At 42.4% G+C, this 20,894-nt stretch overlaps 1 protein-coding gene across 1 annotated transcript in view; it reads left to right on the top strand.

The window, feature by feature from the left end:
• The window catches only part of zgc:85777 (uncharacterized protein LOC405871 homolog), a 62,916-nt gene that overhangs the window by 9,075 nt on the left and 32,947 nt on the right, over positions 1–20,894 (top strand). The window contains exons 2-3 of the mRNA XM_063185952.1: positions 2,086–2,206; positions 20,741–20,870. Of these exons, the coding sequence (XP_063042022.1) occupies positions 2,086–2,206; positions 20,741–20,870 (251 nt within the window). The remainder of the gene's footprint in view (positions 1–2,085; positions 2,207–20,740; positions 20,871–20,894) is intronic.

Below are 20,894 nucleotides of genomic sequence, written 5' to 3'. Positions count from 1 at the left end.
ACAAAGATGTTACATTTTACTCAGGTCTTCATAATGACCGTAATCAAGGTTGATGGATTGCCTTGTTGATGGACGTCTTTCTGCTGAATGTTCCTTCGTAATGAAGCCTTAATTGATGGGCTGTTTTGCAGAACACTCAGCCCCTCATTATGATTGTCATCATATTCTGTTATAGACAGGGGCTCTTGTGTTTTACAGTTTGTAGAAGGTTAATTTGACCTTCAAGGCAATTAAAAGTGGAAAGTTTTGCAGGAGAACAGCGAACCTATTAGGCAACACTTTCAGTTGAATGGAAAATTAATATGACTGACTGCTGAACAATTCGAACTGAACATTCCGCATATGGTTTTCTTGCTTTCAAAATGTCCTAGGCTTATTGCTCTTGTTCTCGGAATCAGTGAGTACATCTGAAAATAGATTTTTTATTAGCTTAGGATGTCACTGTCTCACCTGTCAAATTCATCTTTTTATTTCCTCTCGAGTGAGTCCACTTTTGTGAGAGTTTTAAAGTATGCCGTTTCATGTTGTTTGTTTTCTTCTCATCGGCACAGAGTGAAGAAATCTGAAAGATAGGTTTTTGGTTTGAAAAACTCATTTTATATATATATATATATATATATATATATATATATATATATATATATATATATATATATATATATATATATATGCTGCAAGCCATGTATGGTGGCCATAGCTGCTGAAATGGCAATAAATGTAAACAATCATCAATCAGGAGGATGACATTGGTATGTAGTGCAAGCATAGAGTGTACTGTGTATCACCACATACAATCTATGAGTGCAAGCCATTATATAGTGGCTGACATTGGTATGTACTGTACTGCAAGCCATGTATAGTGGCTGGCATTGGCATGTAATATTTTGCATGCTTTTTTGGATATTTGAAATAATTGATTAATGAAAAAAATAGCTGATACCAGGCCTCACCTGTCAATTCTTTGTCAATATATTTTATTATTAACATTTGGCCAATATCCAGGCCTTGATGAGAGGATATGATTATTGATGAGTATTACTGTTACAACTTTGAATGAGTCACACAGGAAAATGGTGCCTTGGTTGGTGATGGCATTCACATCACATTCGCAGTGCAACACAACACACCATTGACGACAGCCGACAAGAATCCAAGGAATTGCCCAATCACAAGCTCTGGCACTCAGGCATAGACATACAAATCTCCCCTGGGGGCCATTAGTCTACTGCTCTCTAGTCTGTCTCACATAGAAACGGGAAGAATGATTCTGCTGCATCATAACAATAACAGTATGAGATGGGGATGTTGTGTCATTGTTTCTGCAGTATGTCACTTGGGGAATCGCTACATAATTCATGGGAATTGGTTGAATGTGCCAGTGTAGGTGGCAGTAATGGCGGCGGCCAGGGGAAGTTTTTTTCCACATTTTGCATCCTCGGCCTACTCTGCTGTGCCTCTGCAGCACCACCGTGAATTACTGTCTTGTCAGTGGAAGTTTAATTTTGGGGCTTGTCTTAGTGGTTTGGATATGTCCTGTAGATTGGAAACTGCCTTGCAATACACTACAGGCAGAGCCATTAGCCCAAGAAGGTCCTCAGACCTGCTATGTATGTGTGCAATACCTTCAGAAACCAATCTGGGTTCTGACCAACTGACACAAAGAAATGTCTTTAGTGTTATGTCAGCCCAAACCAAAGATGGCAGTTTTCATGTAAAAAAAAAAAAATCATGAAATGTGTGTGTGTGTGTGTGTGTGTGTGTGTGTGTGTGTGTGTGTGTGTGTGTGTGTGTGTGTGTGTGTGTGTGTGTGTGTGTGTGTGTGTGTGTGTGTGTGTGTGTGTGTGTGTGTGTGTGTGTGTGTGTTCAGTATGCTCGCACACACGACACACACAAGGGAACACCATGTGTTGATGTTTTTAAGAATTCATTTTTTTTTATCTGTCTGTGCTATCTGGTTAAAATTCAAAGATTCAAAAGCTTTATTGTCTAACATGTTGCCATGATAGAAAATAGTCTTGTAATTGAAGTGTGTGTGTGTGTGTGTGTGTGTGTGTGCGTGCGTGCGTGCGTCCGTGCGTTTTGTAGATCATAGACACAGAGATCAACCCCCATGTGGACAAGTGGGAAGAGGAGGGTATGTTTCCAGCCCACAAGGTCTTCAAGATCCTCGGCAACGCCGGCTTCCTGGGGGTGAACAAGCCTGTCGGTAGGTGGACTTAAAGTACTTACTTACTTAGTAAGTTGCGAAGTGCTTTTTGTTGTTGTTTACGAATTGAAGATGACAGACCAAATTGAGACTTTTTTTTTTTTTTACAAAAACAATTATAGACGGTTGTTCATCAGCTAAAGCAGGAAAATGAATTAGGAAGTCAAAAGGTAAAAATGCGGAATATTTTCTGACGCCGACATTTACCATGACACTGTCTTAACATACTGAATGCAGGTTTTTGAGTATTTAAACTTGCCATGGTGAGAGTAGAGCCAGCTATTGTGTACGTCATCATCTCGTCAACTTGTGTATCAACATTTTCTACAAGTTGTCCAGTGGAATACTGTTGTTTAAAAAAACTCCCGAACACTGACCATTTCGCTGTTGTTTCTTTAATAAACGACGTTTCGGTACTAGACCTTCATCAGGCAATCCTGAAGGCAATCGGTGTGCGGGAGTTTTTTTTAACTATTGCTGAGTGACCCATGGTGCCATCTCCGACGCACCTGCCAGCTGAGGTGTGCGAAAAAAGCCGATGTCTAACCAGTGGAATACTGTACCAGAAGGGGTGGCGTTCATGTGTCCTTTGAATGTCGGCGTTTGGTATTTACCATACAGTAATTACAAGACCACAGGAACGCACAATTACTATACCAAGATTGTTTTGAGACTTCCTGATCGCGAAATTCCTTCTTGGATCTTGTTAAAGGTACACTGTGCAGGAAATGGTCAAAAAAAGGTGCACCAACTATGCTGCTCATTGAAACTGGGTTTCCTATTGCCAAATTTGATCTTTACATTAAAATGTACTAAATAATGAACTAATATTTTCTAGTATGGCCCAAGTACAGTCATTTTTGCAGCTAAAAATGTCTATTTCTGGAAATTAAAAATGGCGGACCATGGAGAAGATCTCCCTTTTCATGTAAGAAAAGTGCAATTTTCCCAGTCATGATGAATACTTAGAATTTGATGGTGGTGGCAAGTAGTCATGAAAAAGGTAACATTAGTGAATGGGTTGCATGAATTCTAGAAATAAACAACTAAAAATCGTACACAGTACACCTTTAAATCAACCTAACCAACTTGTATGCTAAAAAAATCAACTGTTCACTGGGGAATGTTGATCATGGAGGAGTGCTGCTTCACTTTTGTCTCTTTAGCAGGTGCTCTTTGGCTCAAGGAGATAACATTTCTTAAATTATGGTCAGACTTAGCTCCAGTTGTGGCTGTCGATAAGGTCTACCAAAGATTCCAAGGCACACTGCTGGTGAAGTTAAAAAAGCCTTTAATTAAACGGGCTAACCAACTTGTGGTTGTGCTCTCTCTTCTCTGGTTACATTTCGCATAAACTGAAGCAAGTTTAGCAGCAGCTGTGAATGTCACAGATCGTTTTAATGAAAAGGGGGCATCAAATGGATACCATGAAAATAAACGATAGAAAATAATCTCAAGGAAAGAAATGGGAAACTATTGTTCTGAAGGATGCGTACCAGGCCTCGGGTCCTTTGAAAGGGTTTTTGAAAATGATGATAAAACAACTGGAACATGTAATTCATCTCATGAATGGCAATGGCAGTGGGGCGTGTAAAAGCAATGACACTCTCCTCCAGAAAACCCAGCCTTGGTTATCTGTAACAGAGATGAAGAATGGGAGAGAAAAATATGAAAAGGACAAATAGCTCAGCGTTTCCATTTTCATTTAAATTACTTTAAAAAAATGTTGGATTTAATTTTATCGTTTTTTCCCCCCCAATCTTTGGCACTCATAATGCCACTCTTGTCATAACTAAACATTCACGCACACCCACGTACGGGCACACACACCCATATGCACACCACGCACACACACACTTGCGCATGCACACGTAGACAACAACTACTCTATGTACGTTAAACTTTTCCTTGAGGAGATGGTATGGTGGCCACCACCTGATCTTTCTGTTGCATTTCCAGCTAAAATTAGTCATCGATTAATCAACTAAGGCCACACGGCGACGTCACTGTATGTGTTTTTGGCATGCTATTCATCCTATTTGGTGTGTACGTGCAGTATAACACAAGATGGCTGAATGAGGACACTTAAAGGGACACTGTGCAGGAAATGGTCAAAAAAGGTACTGCAACTATGGTGGTCATTGAAACTGTGTCACCTATTGCCAAATTTGACCTTTTCATGAACGTTTACTAAGTAATAAACTAATATTGTCTAGAATGGCCACAGTACAGTCATTTTTGCAGCAAAAATGGCTATTTCTGGAATTTCAAAATGGCTGACCATGGAGAAGATCCCCCTTTTCATTTATGAAAAGTGCAATATTTCCAGTCATAATGAATACTTAGAATTTGATGGTGGTGTTAGGTATTCATGAAAAAGGTAACATTAGTGAATGGGTAGCATGAATTCTGGAAATAAACAACTAAAAATCTCACACAGTGTCCCTTTAACACACGTCATGACTTCCATATAATCACTCACGCACACACACTTGCGCATGCACACGTAGACAACTACTGTATGTACGTTTAACTGTTCCTTGAGGAGATGATGCTCCTGTTATTGGGGATATACAGTGGTGCTCATATGTTTACATACCCCAGCAGAATATACGCGTTCTTGGCGATTTCTCACAAAATATGAAGGATTACACAAAACCATTTTTTTCACTCATTGCTAGTGACTGGCTTAAGACATTTATTAGCAATATTCTGTGTTTACTCTTTCAAAAGCATGTTTACAACCCAAACTACAGAAATGACCCTGTTCAAAAGTTTACATACCCTAGTTTCTGATGCTGAATATGGCCCTGTTTAATACCAGGGACCGCTCTAAATTGTTTGTGGTAGTTGTGGATAAGGCTCTTAACTTTCTCAGATGACAAAACAGCACATTCTTCCTGGCAGAATGGTTGTTTCCTATAATATCTTTGGGTGTCTTGCTGGAACCTCACATTTGAGGTTTCCCCTGAGTGGCTCAATGATGTTGAGATCAGGAGAGTGAGATGGTCACTCAAAAACTTCATTTTATTCTTTCTGAAGCTAATGACGGGTTGATTTGGCTTTCTGTGTAGAAATATTGTCATGTTGGCACTGTTGGACTTTCAATTCAGAAGTGCAATATGAGGGGTTTGGTTGGAATCAAGCCATTGGGCAAGTAGATCAAATACAATTTCATCCATCATTGCAAGGGAAATTGTTCAGGAGGCATAGGACAACCAAAAAATAACTTCAGGTGAAATATAGGACAACATGAAAAAATGTTTTAAACTGTACAGTAAAGAGGCACTTGAGGAAAGATGGGCTGTTGGGGGTTGCCAGGAGAAAGCCATTACTACAAAAAAGCAAGCATGTTATTTCGCATATGATGCACCAAATAGCATAGTGAGAAGCATCAGAATGCCTGTGACAAAGTCATTTGGAAAATTAGATCAATATGGAACTTTTTTCAGCCACTATTAACAGTGCGATTTGGAAAACAGTCAACAGAGCCTATGATGAAAGTTACACCATCCCTTCTGTGAAACATGGTCATGGACCACTGATGTCATGGGGAAATTTGAGTTACAAATGCACTATACATTTGGTCCATACTAACAAAATGATGAATACATTGCCCTGTGAGAAATACTGGAGGAAACTCGACACTCATCAGCCTTGAAACGGCACATGGTCCATTGTTTGGACATGCCAACATGACAATAGTTTGACACAGAAAGCCAAATCAACCCGTCATTAGCTTCAGAAAGAATAAAATGAAGTTTTTGAGCGACCATCTCACTCTCCTGATCTCAACATTATTGAGCCACTCAGGGGAAACCTCAAATGTGAGGTTCCAGCAAGATACCCAAAGATAGTATAGGAAACAACCATTCTGCCAGGACGAATTTGCTGTTTTGTCATCAGAGAAAGTTAAGAGCCTTATCCACAACTACCACAAACAATTTAGAGCGGTCCCTGATGTTAAACAGGGCCATACTCAGCATCAGAAACTAGGGTATGTAAACTTTTGAACAGGGTCATTTGGGTAGTTTGGGTTGTGATCATGCTTTTGAAAGAGTAAACACAGAAGATTGCTAATAAATGTCAGTCGCTAGCAATGAGTGAAAAAAAAAGATTTTGTATTAATATTTTGTGAGAAATCGCCAAGAAAGCGTATATTCTGCTGGGGTATGTAAACATATGAGCACCACTGTAACATGATTGCACATAGATAGAGTAGATGGACAGCTCAAAGAAGAAGCTAGAGCAGTGTTTTCCAACCTTAAACTTACCCTTTAAGCTTTTTGCCACACCATAAATACCCCCTCACTCATGCTCTACTTTCATCCTCTAGTCTAGTCCAATACGACTATGCTCCATATGTTTGCTATTATGATATTTCTCCACCTACCCAGTGCGTTGTGCTCCTAGCTCCTCACCTCTACGATGTATCCCTAATGGGTAGGGATGCACCGATACCGATACTGGTATCGGTATCGGCACCCGATACTGCTCATTATACTCGTACTCGTACTCGTCAAGCACTTGCCGATACCAGGAACGATACTGCTATTACACAAAACAATGCAAAATCTTGTCACGTTCTGAGAACTTGAAAGCAGCATGGAAAAAAGTGCCACCTCATACATTTAATTAACATTTAAATAAAAACAATAAAAATATCACAGGTGGAAAAAACAAGGCCATGCATTTATTTTCATTGTATTATGGTGGTAAAAGGTATCGGTATCGGTACTTGGTATCAGCAAGTACACACATTAATGTACTTGTACTGGTATCGGTTTTCAAAAAAGTGGTGTCGGTGCATCCCTACTAATGGACATACCTCTGGTGGGGAATCACTAGCCTAGAGCAGTGTTTCTCAACAGGGGTGCCGGGGCACCCTGGGGTGCCGCGGGCCCCCCTCAGGGGTGCCGCAGAAACGTGGATGATAAATAAATTATGTAATATAATATAATATGTATTATAATACAGTTAATGCTAATCAGTGGAATCTTTCATCTGCCATTTACGCACAATAAAGTAAAGATAGGTCGCCCCAGTAAGCTGCAACTTCGAATGCAGGTCGCGTGACGTCTCCAAATGTGTTACTTTTCTAAGCTTGTGTGGTATCGGATGCGATGCCATGTTATGACTTGTTGGTTTGGGGTGCCTTGAAATTTTTCATGAATTGAAAGGGTGCCTTGCCTAAAAAAAGGTTGAGAACAGCCCGCAGTGATGACTAGAGATGACCAGAAACTCAGAGAGGAAGTCTGTGAGTGCATCTTAATATGCGACCTTGCCTCCTCCACTTGCCTCCTCCACTCGCTTCTCGTCATGATGACATCACTGACAACAGCATTATATTTCAATATCTTGCAAAAGCTCAATTGTAGAGTCTTTTTCTCGTTTGCAATTGGGATGGTGAATGAAAAACAGTCCCTCAAAAGTTTTTGTGGCTAGGCTGACAGCTGGGAAACTTTATCGTTTTCTCCACGGAGGAGGGGCCAGGAGGCGGGGCGAGGAGACAAGCGCAAGTGGAGGAGGCAAGGTCCCATATTAAGACGCACTCTGGGGCTGACGAAGCGCAGATGAGCATTGCTGGTGGCGTTGTGGCTGAAATGCTATCAGTTTTTTTTGCTGTCTGAAAGACATTGGGGTCACACTCCTATAACCTGTTAAATCCATTGATGCCTGATGTTGCGTTGCGCGACATTGGGCCTGGCGCCTGGAGCTGCATTACACAACATTCAGGCTCATGAGATTTGAGACAGATTTATTACAAATCTCTGTTTGTTTGAGATGAATTAAGACATTCTAATGAAAGATGAGGGTCTTAGCGTTTAAATGCAACTTAGTGCATATTTTTATGTCCTTCAGAAGCTGAGGTATTTAGGTTTGTATAGGCTGAGGGCAGCTTTTCTAAAAAAGGGCATAGGCATTCAGCACCCTTTTTTGCAGGTGCATTAGGCGTCAATGGGCAGTCATTGCTTGTATTTTCTGTTTCCTGTAGCATTCCTTAAAAGCACACTATCTGATGTGATCCCGTCCAGTCCAGTACATTTAATTACTGTTTTGTTTTGAAATGTTACTGTCCTTTTGTATTCATCATCTATTGGTACAATGGATAGAATTGGCAGTCTGTCAGGTTTGCACTGATGAAGGTCTGAGGACCAAGACGTTTGTAATGCACCCCCACTCGGTAGCACTTTATTTTATTTTTGTTTATGTTGATGGATTTAACACCTTTCCTGCATCGGCAACTCTTGGTGTGCGAGTTCTCTTCCTCCTCCTGTGTTCTAGAATTGGCGGTGGCCACTTTTCTAGCCATATACTGTTATGTGTATTTTCATCCAGCCCTACCCTGTGTATGTATACAGACTAGAGATGCACAGGATCCTGATTTTTAGGATCCTGCCGGATACCGGATCAACTGCTTAAGATCCTGTCGGATCCGGAACCGGATACTGGATCCTACAAAAGGGTTCAAGCACATAGCCTACTCGCACGCGTGGGCCCTTTTTATTACGTTGGCTTAAACTATTTTGACTTGAAAGCCTCGGCTACCGGATCCTGGATCCTGGAACCGGATCAGGATAGTCTGAAAAACCCCTATTATGCTGCCAGATCCGGAACTGGAACCGGATCCGGAACCGGATCTTGGATCCTGTACATCTCTAATACGGACTGCCACTATGGCCCGGTGAGGGTTGCGAAGTAGTGTCCATAATGAAGCTGTAGCTGTAGGTTAGCCAGGCCACGCCCTCCTTGTGACGGAACGCCTTCGGCATTGCTCCTAGTCAGGCCAAGAGCAATGTAAATATTGTTTCTGATCTCCTGGAAAAAAAACGGGAGCTCCACCCACTTTGTCGGACACCAGTCAACCGGTAGCAAACCAAGGGAAGTCGGTTCAACCATGCCTTTTTGGGAAACGTTAATTGTTATGGTCTTGGTCAGACCAAGTCTCAAAGATGTTTGAAAGTCGATGATAATCAGGCTAGCTGTAGGTCAGCTGGGGTAGAGTCTGTGGGGCATTAGAAAGTGCTGAGGGCAGGAGAGTTTGGCATTAACTCGTGTGGATTACAGGACGACGGGCGGTCGAGTGGGGCTGTTCCCTAACGCACGATTACCAGACGGGGATAAAATGGAGCAGATGACCTCAATATATAAGACGGGTGTAGGCTACGCCTTCACAGAAGAATTGACACCATCTACACTAGGATACGCCCTGAAGAAGGCCATAAGGGCCGAAACGTGTAGGCATTTGTAGCTAGTTGCCATTATTGCCATTGTAGCCATTGCAACCTTGAGTGCCTCAGCATTTGTCTACCTGGACCATCTTCACCAGGCTGAAGCTACTATTACCAATTGATACGACTGGATCACAGTCTTCCTTTTCTTTTGTACTTAAACTTAGAGCAGAGCTGAGTATTCACCTTTGAAATCCTGAGCACTTTAGAGCAGTAAGAAAATTTGGGCAGGAGTAGAGGAGGTGTGTATGTAGATGTGTCTCTATGATAGACAATTCTACTTCCAACCAACGTGCATGGCGATCGAAGGGGGGGCGGGACTGCTTAATCTTTTGTCCCTCCCACATCTCTCACCCTCCCTGCGCAGTCCTAGGTTTGACAGTCCTAGTTCAGGACCTCTTTGTCAGACAAAAATACTTTTTTTACTGAGAAAAATTAAGGTGGGATTCCTTGGAAGCCTGAACTGTGCCAGACTAGTCTATTGGGATTGCCAGTGTTGTTGGAACATATTATTGTTATCATATTATCAAGGAGAATTCTGGCCAATATCAACATGCAGTTGTGAGGAATTGGCTGGTATTTTCCTTGATGGTTCTTGGTTGTCTCTGTGTGTGCGTGCGTTACAAACCCATTGTTCAAAATATGGGAGTGAAACATAAATTGCCAGGTGAAACAGGAAATGGGGGTAAAATGTAATGTTTTAATTTTCTTTTCGCACAAGATAACAAAAACGGCGTCGTACGCCTGTTCAGCAGAGAGGAACACAAAAAGATTGTCTGGAATAGAGGAAGAAAATAAAAGCCCTATTTTAAAACCTATCTCAAGAATTCAAAACTAACTTCCCCTCCTCGAAATAAAAAGAACGTGAGTCTTCCGGAGCTGCCCTGCCTCCTTGACTTCACCTACCTCGTGCGCAATAATGAGAAAGAAAAACAAAACACCCCCTTCACCCTTACAATATTTCAAAGTTAACTAAAAATAAAAGACAAAGTGATTTAGAAAAAAAGGATGGGAATGGATTTGCTTTGCCAGCAGCTTCTAGGTACGGCGCGCAGCGAGAGCGGAGCAGAGAGAGAGAGTGGAGACTGAAGGCTGGAGCTCTTATGCCAAGGTCCATCTACAGCTCGGCCAATCAGCGCAGCGCAGCCTCCACGGGCACACCTGCACACATTAACTCAAATCACAGGAGGCAAAGCAGAGGCAATCAGATGACTTAATTAGTGGCAACGAAAACCAATGGTGCCAAAGTAGGACCACGTAACAGTGTGCGTATGTAGTCTGAGTGTGCTTTGTCAACACCAGTCAGTTACCGCTGTCTGAGATGGAGGATGTTTGAATTCAATATAACTTGAAAGGGACGTCTTCCAGTAAAGTAGTGAGAAAAGTGTTTTCACCGGTAGTCCTTATGTGTTTGTCCAAGAGGTCATACACAGCAGGTGGGCTGTAAATGTAGCCGGTCCGCTGGCTAGTGTTGGTGTTGAATGATTGATATAGGCAGTCTGTTATGGAAGACCAGCATGTTGCTCAAGAGTTAACGAATGGGACTTGAGGGAAATGTGTGTTACAAATCCAGGGGCATTGACATAGACATTGCACACAAGCTTTTTTTCTTCGGATGTTGTAATGTAAAAATATTGACAACATACAAGACACAAAACTGCTGCTTCACTTCAACTTACTGTAACGTTCAATGAAAATTTGCACTGTGAATGAGACATGCACAAATAAGACATACAAAAACCAGATAACACTAAAAAGACCAACTGTTTGATCAAGTACCTCACATTTTCGTTGATTTATTTACCACTTTTTAAAGCAAAAGTTTGCACAATTTGCTTTATCATGATCTACTCTGAAACATTGAAACAAGACATTTGTAGGCGATTCGACAGTATAGATCTTACATTAGAGTACATTACATTACATTTGGCAGAGTCTTTCATCCAAAGCAAGGTTTAACATTCATCATCCCTGCAAAAAAAAACACTCTTTGAACATACTAGGGCTAGGCCTTTAAAACAGACAAAGTGGTGTGGGGAGGGTTGCTTTCAGCACTGTGAGTTCTTTAGAAAACAGACACTTCTGCCAAATTCTGCCAGCTCCGTACTCCGGCTTAACTCTGGTGACCTCTCCTCCCACGTCCAGGGGTCATCATTCAGCCAGTGGGGAGTTTGCTCTCATCCCCTGGTAGGATGACTTGGCAGTGAAAGTATTTTTCACATTAAGTGTTTTTTTCCCCCCCTCTACCCTCAACATCTCTTTCACTTTTTCAAAAAAAGACTGGAGGAAAAGAAATCCTTGGTCCAGGCACTTCAGTTGATTAATGTGGTAAAAAAAAATTATATTGCATTATATTGCAATTATATATTGCATTAAAATGTATTAAAAAAACACCAATGCGTATCGGCACTGCGACCTTCATCATCTCTTTTCACTTTTCCGGGAGCACAAATTCTAGGCATCCATCGGGATACTGGACATGATGACACAATGAAATGTTATTGTTCATTGAGTCTGCACCTTGTACCTGCCGTGATGATAAGCATGTTAACAATTACACTTATTGTATCATTACATTACATCACATTATATTGAATTTGGCAGACGCTTTATAACCAAAGCGACTCTCAAAAGAGGACATAATCATACCCAACATCGTTAGCAGATACAAAGTGTACAGGAAATATACAGAACAAGTGCAGATGCAAAGAAGGGTTAGTTTTTTTCCCAATAGTTCTAATGTTTTATGTCTTTTAGATGTCAAAAATAGATGACTAATTCCACTGATAAACAGTCTGTCCTGCCAACATGTGTGACTGAGTATTGTAATGATGGACGACGTAATTGTAGTTTGTAGTTTGTTTTGTAGTAGAGGAAATGATTTTTTGCTCTAACGAGGGATGTGGTCCTCCTCACCCACTTTATGACGGAAGCGATACTGCATTGCTTCGTCTTCTTAGTCATGCGATCTGATTTGACTCATGCAGCTGCATGCACTGACACTGGTGACAACTTCCTAAAGATTGCCCTGTCTGTTGACATAATCCAGCCTGCCTCACCCATCCTCTTCTACAATACACAGCTGCCTAAATGAGCAATCCTCTTAAATGAACAATCAATACTTGCTACCGCGGATACGCATTTGTTTGAAAACAGACACTTATCTGAGGTCTTTCTTTTGATGCAATTGCCACAGCTGGTAATCCTCAGTTCAATGTAATGTGTTTTTTCTCTCTCTTCACCGTTACACTTGGTTGATCCTCGTATCCACAACAACATAGCTATCTGAGGTTTAAGGAACCCCTCCCCCCCAGGGGCCAATGTTGGGGTTGGACGGCTTGCTCAAGGAGGGCATTTCAGGATCAGGATGTAGGGGGAGAGCTTTGGTTACTCCCATTTCAAAGTGAGAGGTCCGCACTCTGAGAGAATCTGATGAAAACTGTGAAGTCGAAACGTAATCCAGCCGTGAAATAATAAAAGAAAACAAAAAGGATTTTAAGTGTGCGGACCTCTCACTCCGAAACTACAGTCAGCCTTTGTCCTGCACCTTTTCCTGGGATGTGCACAATCTTCACCTTAAACACATTGCTTACTCCCACCCACATTTTTCTTATTGGTACGAGATTCTATCTGGCAAACTTTTTTGATCTCAAGACGAATTCCCTTAAAGTCACAACACTACCAAAGCCATTTAAATGCAGTTTTTTAATGAACATTATGGGTGACATATCAGAGTTCAAAAAGGAGAAATTATTGGTGCGCGTGTAACTGTTGCATCTTTGCCTGAGACAACAAGTCTTTGTGATGTATCCAAGAGCCACGGTATCCAAGGTAATGTCTGCATGCCAGCAAGAAGGATAAACCACATCCAACAGGAGAGGAAGCTGAAGCTGAGCTTCCCACTCTAAAATGACAGGTGTTTCCATTATTTTGTCCAACCCCTGTAGCTATCTGAGGTTTAAGGACAACCCCCCCAGGGGCCAATGTTGGGGTTGGACGACTTGCTCAAGGGCATTTCAGGACCAGGATGTAGGGGAGGAGAGCATTGGTTACTCCCACCCACATTCTTATTACTGGTACGAGATTCAGTCTGGCAAACTTTTGATCTCAAGACAAATTCCCTTAAAGTCACAAATGGAAACACTATCAAAGCTATTTAAATGCATTTTTTTATGAATCCTTTATCATGACTTGTAGCATTGAGGTGACTAGGAACTAGGTTGATTTTTCCTTAACCAACAATGCGTAGATTTCACTGGTATTGACTTAGAGGCAAAATAAAATGTAATTTTTAAAAATTACTGACTGGTATATACCGTTTTGCATGGGGTAGTTTATTTGATTAGCATTCTAGAAAAGACTTTGAAAAGATAAATCACTCCTCAACATTGATTTTCTGAACTAAGAGCGCACCATAATCTCCAGACCAAAAGTCACTTGTCCTCAAAGAGTTTTGAAGTTGAGGCAGCTGTGTCGGTGCGGCTGACTTTGTGTTTGCTCCTCACCGCTGGACGCCTCTCACTACGGCTACAGTTGCTCTTTTCATCACAGCCGTGGCCAACTGTGACAGCATCCCGCCCTCGCAGCACACACACACACACACACACACACACACACACACACACACACACACACACACACACACACACACACACGCGCGCACACACACGCACACACACACGCACGTGCGCACATACACGCACGTGCGCACACACACACACACACACACACACACACACACACACACACACACCGCCCTCGCAGCACCAGAAACAAGCAGTAAATTTGCCTGCCGCTGTCCACTGTCTCGTGATTTGTTCTCACAGTCTGAACTGACCGCAACCAGGGCGGTCACGGCTAAGGACACAGATACACACACAAAACATTCACACACAGGCGTGCTGCACACACAAGGACCACATAAAACACAATGACACACACACACACACACGCGCACACACACGCACACACATTAGGACCACCTCTTCACACACACAGACACACACACGCACTAAACCGGGCCCAGCTTGTGACACGTAGGGGTCTGGGATGTTTTCACAAAGCCTGGCTCAAATATTTACTTGCCCCAGATGCTTTGTCCGATGTATAACATCCTCCTCTTCCTGCATGCCTGCAGGCTGCCGATAGCCGGGCAGATGACAAGGACAAAGATGGCAGCACACAGATAGCCCCTTAAATCACTCCTTTAGAAGATAATTGTTCTCAGCGGTGGTGATGAGAAGTTGTGGTCTAAAATGAGTCAGCCCTTACTTTATTCTCTGCATGCACCACACAAATACCAAACATTTACAAGCCACCATGGCCATAACTACCATTGAGGACACAGAGGTAGTTTTCTGTAGTTTTCTTCAGTAATGTAAAATTTACGCCACCCACATTTATCCTCAAGTCAGTGATTAATGAAAACAAACTTAAGTGTTTGACTGAATTGTTTGAAAAAATCTAAATATCCAGCATGCAGTATAGCACGCAGTATTTGACCTCTGTATTTCAAAATGTCTGGTTACAGCCCTGCAAGCCACTGCTAATATAACCCTACTTGCATGTTAACTACTGTCTTCTCTGAAGCCAAAAGAGCAGCAATGACATGAATTTGTGGTCGAAAATCAGTGCAATGTACACTTCAAATGTGTGCGTGCATAACAAACTTTGCAGACCGAACCAGCAGCTACAGGGTTCTGCCTATACAACCCTACTTGCATGTTAACTACCATCCTCCGTGAAACCTCACAAGAAGCAGTGACGATATGAAGTTGCAGTCTGAAATGAGTGCGATGTAGGCTGTAAATGTGTCTGCACAACAAACTTTACAGACGAAACCAACAGCGACAAGTCACTACCGATGCAACCCAACTTACATGTTAAAGGGTAACTCCAGCCAATTTCAACATGAGGTTGTAATGTTCACACTACCCTGGACTTTTCAGTACCTGAGTTTTTTTTCCAGCCTTTTCCCAGATCCTGGTCATTGTAAAAATGAATAATAATGTAATAAATAAAAGCTGACTTGACTTGACTTGACTTGACTTGTAAAGGGGACAGGTGTTTGTTTGCATTTCAAAAAGACATCTTGATTTATTCCCCAAAACATCCAAAAGGTTATGCAACATCAGCTGACAACTAGAAAATATCGATACCTTTTGGGAAAATATTTGGAGTAGGCCTATGTTAAGATTTTTTTAAAAATGTAAACAAAATCTGCCCCATTAAGATAGCTCACATCTCGGAAAGGGCTGAGCCAAAAAATGCAGCATCACCGGGTACTGACAAGTCAAGGGTAGCGTGAGCAATACAACAGCACATGGGTGCCGCGAGGGGGGGAGAGGTGGTACAGATTCTAAGTGCCCAACAGCACTGAGAGGGCCCTTGGAAAGATGCTGATAACATAATTAGTCATTTTGGGGGCCCAAAATTTTAATCTTTCATGGGCCCCAACATTTTTAGCAGCACGCCTGCAACAGAATATTGAAATTGGCAGGAGTGCTCCTTTAACTACCATCCGTGGACGTGTTGATGGTGCTGTTATTACAGCCTTAATAATTTTATGTTTCCTTCCTGTCTGCACAACGGCTTTGCAGTGCACAGCTCGAATGCCTCTTTAAAAAAGCGTGCTTACCGGGCCCTGCCGTGGCCAACCGGTAGGGCACTCACATGCCATGCGGCTGGCCCGGGTTCGATTTCTGACCCGGGTCCTTTGCCAACCCCTCTCCGTCTCTCTCCCAATTCGCTTCCTGTCCACCTCTCACACTGTCCTATCAAATAAAGTAAAAAAAAGACAAAAAAAAATCTTCAAAAAAGAAAAACCGTGCTTACCGGTATTTGTCCTTCAACTCTCATCAGAAGTCATCTCTTCTTATTCCATTTAAATAGTACATTGGATTGGATATACCCCGTCCTATACTTTTTGATGATTGTGTTGATGTCTACACAGCTACAAGGCTTTTTGGGCTTTATTATGACAGGACAGTATGAGAGGAGACAGGAAACGGTTGTGAGGGAGAGATGGGGTAGGGCTGGGAAATGACCCCGGCCGGACTCGAACCGGGGTTCCCATGGGCAATGTAAGCCCAAATGTGGAGGGCTTAGCGCACTGCGTCCCGGTGCACTACCTCCCCCCCCCACACACACACACACACTGCTCAGGGTTCCCACTCTAATTCAGATATATAATAACATTCCATGATTTTCCATGACTTTCCAGACCCAAAAAACAGAATTTCAATGACAACTTCCGTAAAAAGAAAGGATATTAAACAAAAGATTGTCTTCACCCCTAGAGCCAACGCAGAGCCATCGCCAGACTTAGGTGGGCCCTGACTGCTATATGTATAAGAGGTATAGCGTAGACACTGTGGGCCTGGTAGGGACTAGGGAGCCCTCTCTATGACCTCTACATATGGTTTTAACTTGTGCAGAAGGCAACTGCTCAGGCAGGATTCCTTAAAGGCAGGCCAATAAAACATCCACTTAGCACTTCTAGGGTGGAGATACTTCATTAATCCCAATGGATATTAAGATTTACAGCGCCATATAGTACATAAGACACACATGACATGGATTTACACATGCATTATTTTATTTAGATTTAGACAGGGATGTAAAAGGTTTCCCAGTCCAAAAATTGACCCCATCTCTCTCTCCCAGCTCACCTCCTGTCTCTCCTCCACTATCCTGTCTCACAAAAACCAATAAAGGCTGAAAAGCCCCCCCCAAATAAATAAATAAAAAATGAATAAATAGTGAAATGAAGGTTGCAGGCCCTGTCGTGGCCAACCAGTAGGGCACTCGTCTGCCATGTTCAATTCCCGCCCTGAGTCATTTGCCGACCCCTCCCCATCTCTCTCCCCATTCGCTTCCTGTCCACCTCTCAAACTGTCCTGACATCAATGAAGTCGTAAAATAAATCTTTAGATTTAGACAGGGATGTAAAATTTTCCCAGTCCAAGAAGTGACTCAAAATAGGGAGTGAAGACACTATAGTAACTCAAGAGGATAGATTGCCAGGGAAGACACACACACACACACACACACACACACACACACACACACACACACACACACACACACACACACACACACACACACACACTCAGGAGTACATAAGTATTGTTGATTTATGCATCCAGTCCTCCTCTTGAACTACCTGCGTAAGCCATTACCAGACACATGAGCCTACTTCAATAGGTTAATACCGTCTCCACGACATCTGGATCTCGTGCCCGCTTTCATTCTCACATCTGTGACGTCACCGTTCCTCTGAACTAGGCTATCATCTGTCACCTCTACTGGACTGGACTGGACACAAACACACAGACAGACACACACACACACACACACGCACACAGACAGACACACGCATTACATTACATTGCACTTACATTGCACTTAGCTGACGCTGACACACACACACACACACCCACACACACACACCCACAGACAGACAGACAGACAGACAGACAGACAGACACACAGACACACACACACACAGACACACACACAGACAGACACACACAGACAGACACACACAGACAGACACACACAGACAGACACACACAGACAGACACACACACACACAGACAGACACACACAGACAGACACACACAGACAGACACACACACAGACACACACACAGACACAGACACAGACACAGACACACACACACACACACAGATACACACACAGACACACACACACACAGAGATACACACACAGACACACCACACACACAACACATTTCTAATATGGCAACATATTAGACGATAAAGCTTTTGAGTCTTTGAGTCTTGAGTCTTGAACTGTTAGTCATGCTGCAAGTGAGATTAGGTCTGGGGACCTGCCTACTGTAAATTCCGTAGGGGGCAGAATACATGGCTATTATGACACACTGCCCTGCTCTCTGATTGGACAGAGAAACTGTAAAGGTCGGAATGCTTGGCCATTATGACACACCCGTCCCGCTCTCTGATTGGACAGAGACAGGGACCATGATCTTGTCCGTTATGAGTCATCCTCGCCAGACTGTCTTTCAGATCGAAACGATTGTGTAGAACTAAAGGCAGTATGGTAGTTCCCAGGCTAAGCAGTGAGGGTCCTTTTGAGGGAAGCTACGCTTACTGCCAGCTAATGCCACGATATTAACCTCATAGCTGTAAATTCCCAGTTAAATGGGCTTCAAGGCTTTCTACAGGGTTACGTCCCATCAAGGAAATCACAGTTGAAGTTGAGATGCATTCAGGTTTAATGTTCTGTGCATAATGACCACAAGGACAAAAAACAAAACAGTTTTAACCTGTGAATGCCTCTTTTTTCAGGCAGTAAGTGCTCTGGAGGTATGGTAGCGATGAGTTTCACTTCTGCGTGGGAGATACTTGGCATGTCTCCATTGTTTCAGAATAAGAAGCAGTACAGTACAGTACAGTAGCAGTAAAAAGAAAGATGACTTCCCTTACCTTGTCTCGTGAGTTGTTTTTATCTGGGAGATTCATTCAACCCCCAACACCTGCGTTGTCTCGACGTCTGGCTGTTGTAAAAGGGCTTTGCGAATTTTCCTCTCCCGCATCTTAGCAAATGCATGTCTGACTCGCCTCGGTCACCTACGACGTCAGATGCCTTGTGTACGTAAATCATCAAAGTGAAGGCGAAGGTCAAGGCCGAATAAAAGCCTTACTCTCAGTGTAGTCAGAGGATCTCTGGCTGTAAAAACGAAAACATCCCTCTTTACTCGCTACATGTTGTCCATGTCCATCGAAATCCAGAATGGGGTTCCCCATATATGAAAACATAAACATAATTGTTATTTTCATATTCATACCTTGTTTAGTCAAAAATAAAAGGGATTGTGAGATATTAACCTGGTGTCGGCGGCCATATTGGATTTTGCCCGTTTGAGGCATTTCCGTACATCATCACACACAATTATCAATTGGCAACGTCTCAACTCTGGTCTGCACACATGCTTTGATAGATTATGGGTGCACATATTGCATAGAAGAATTCACTGGAAAGGTTTAACAAAAAATATGGTGTGTTTGTGTTATATGATCTGAGAACATGCCTTGTTTGACTATATACATACATATTGCATAAGAAAGAATGCAATAGATTTAACATTTTGAGCAACATTTTTTTTTTTTTACTTTAACAGTACTGTTTCCAAAAAGCAGATTGTTTTCGCATAGTCTAGTAGTAGACAGGATTTCTGAAAATGTGCTTATTTAAGGTCCTGAAGGCAAATCATGTTAATTTTTGGTATAAAACTGATTTAGGGGTATTCAAGGGTGCTGAATTCAAATCTGTTGTATACCGGGCGCAAAAATGTACGGAAATGCCTCAAACGGGCAAAATCCAATATGGCCGCCGACACCAGGTTAATATCTCACAATCCCTTTTATTTTTGACTAAACAAGGTATGAATATGAAAATAACAATTATGTTTATGTTTTCATATATGGGGAACTCCTTTCTGTCATCAGATTTAAGGTCAGATTTGAAGGAAATGCTTATATCATTGGCTGGCAGCTTTTTTAAAGCAGAGAGCCTCATATTGACTTTCAAGATCCACAGAAAATAATGTCTGATGTCTTTGTGAACACCAATACTACCAAAACTTGCACTGAACTGTCTACTTTCACCTGAAAAAAAGAAGTTTGTGTCTACCCATTTCCATTCTTTAGTTATTGGCAGTAGAACATGGAATGACGCCACGAAAAAGCAAGAGCCCTAATATATATATGTAAGGGTTAACGTTCGGCGAGAAGGTCGCTACTGTGGAATAGCAGCACGACAGAGAGAATCTTTAGACCCCGACGCGGAGCACTCTCTCTGAAGTGCTGCTATTCCACAAAGCGACCGACTCGCCGAAAGTTAACCCGCTTATTATATGGATATACTTAAATGATTCACACATGGCGGGGACATTTCTTTAGGCCAATTTAATGTTAAGTCTATTATAGTTTTTAATGTCAAAAGATTGTTGCTGCGCAAAACAAAACAGTGCCGTTGTGGAACACCGCTAGGCAACAGCTAGGTAGCCAGGACAACAGGTGTTGTCTATCACAGCAGCTGATTAGAGTCTTGTTGAAAAGTCGCTTTAGCAGTGAAAAGTCTTGTTGCCATTGACAGCGGTCTGTTATAGACCAACCCGTCCGTTATCGAAAAATAACAGACGTGCGAACGTTGGGGAGCCCCGTTGAAATGAATGGAGCATTCGACCGATGACGTCACACCATATAATAAATATATAAAAATGTGTGTTCTCTGTTTGTTTCTGTGTTGTTTCCAGAGTATGGGGGTCTGGGTCTGGACTTCAGCTACAGTGTGGCGGTGGCAGAGGAGCTGGGCAGCATCAACTGCGGAGGCATCCCCATGGCCATCGGAGTACAGACAGACATGGCCACCCCTGCCCTCGCCAGGTGAGATGCAGTATAAAGCACGTA

Source organism: Engraulis encrasicolus, chromosome 20 (assembly GCF_034702125.1).
Source record: "Engraulis encrasicolus isolate BLACKSEA-1 chromosome 20, IST_EnEncr_1.0, whole genome shotgun sequence".
Classification (NCBI taxonomy): Eukaryota; Metazoa; Chordata; class Actinopteri; order Clupeiformes; family Engraulidae; genus Engraulis; species Engraulis encrasicolus.
Note: the sequence above shows the minus strand (reverse complement) of the source record. Positions and strands in the feature narration are given on the sequence as shown.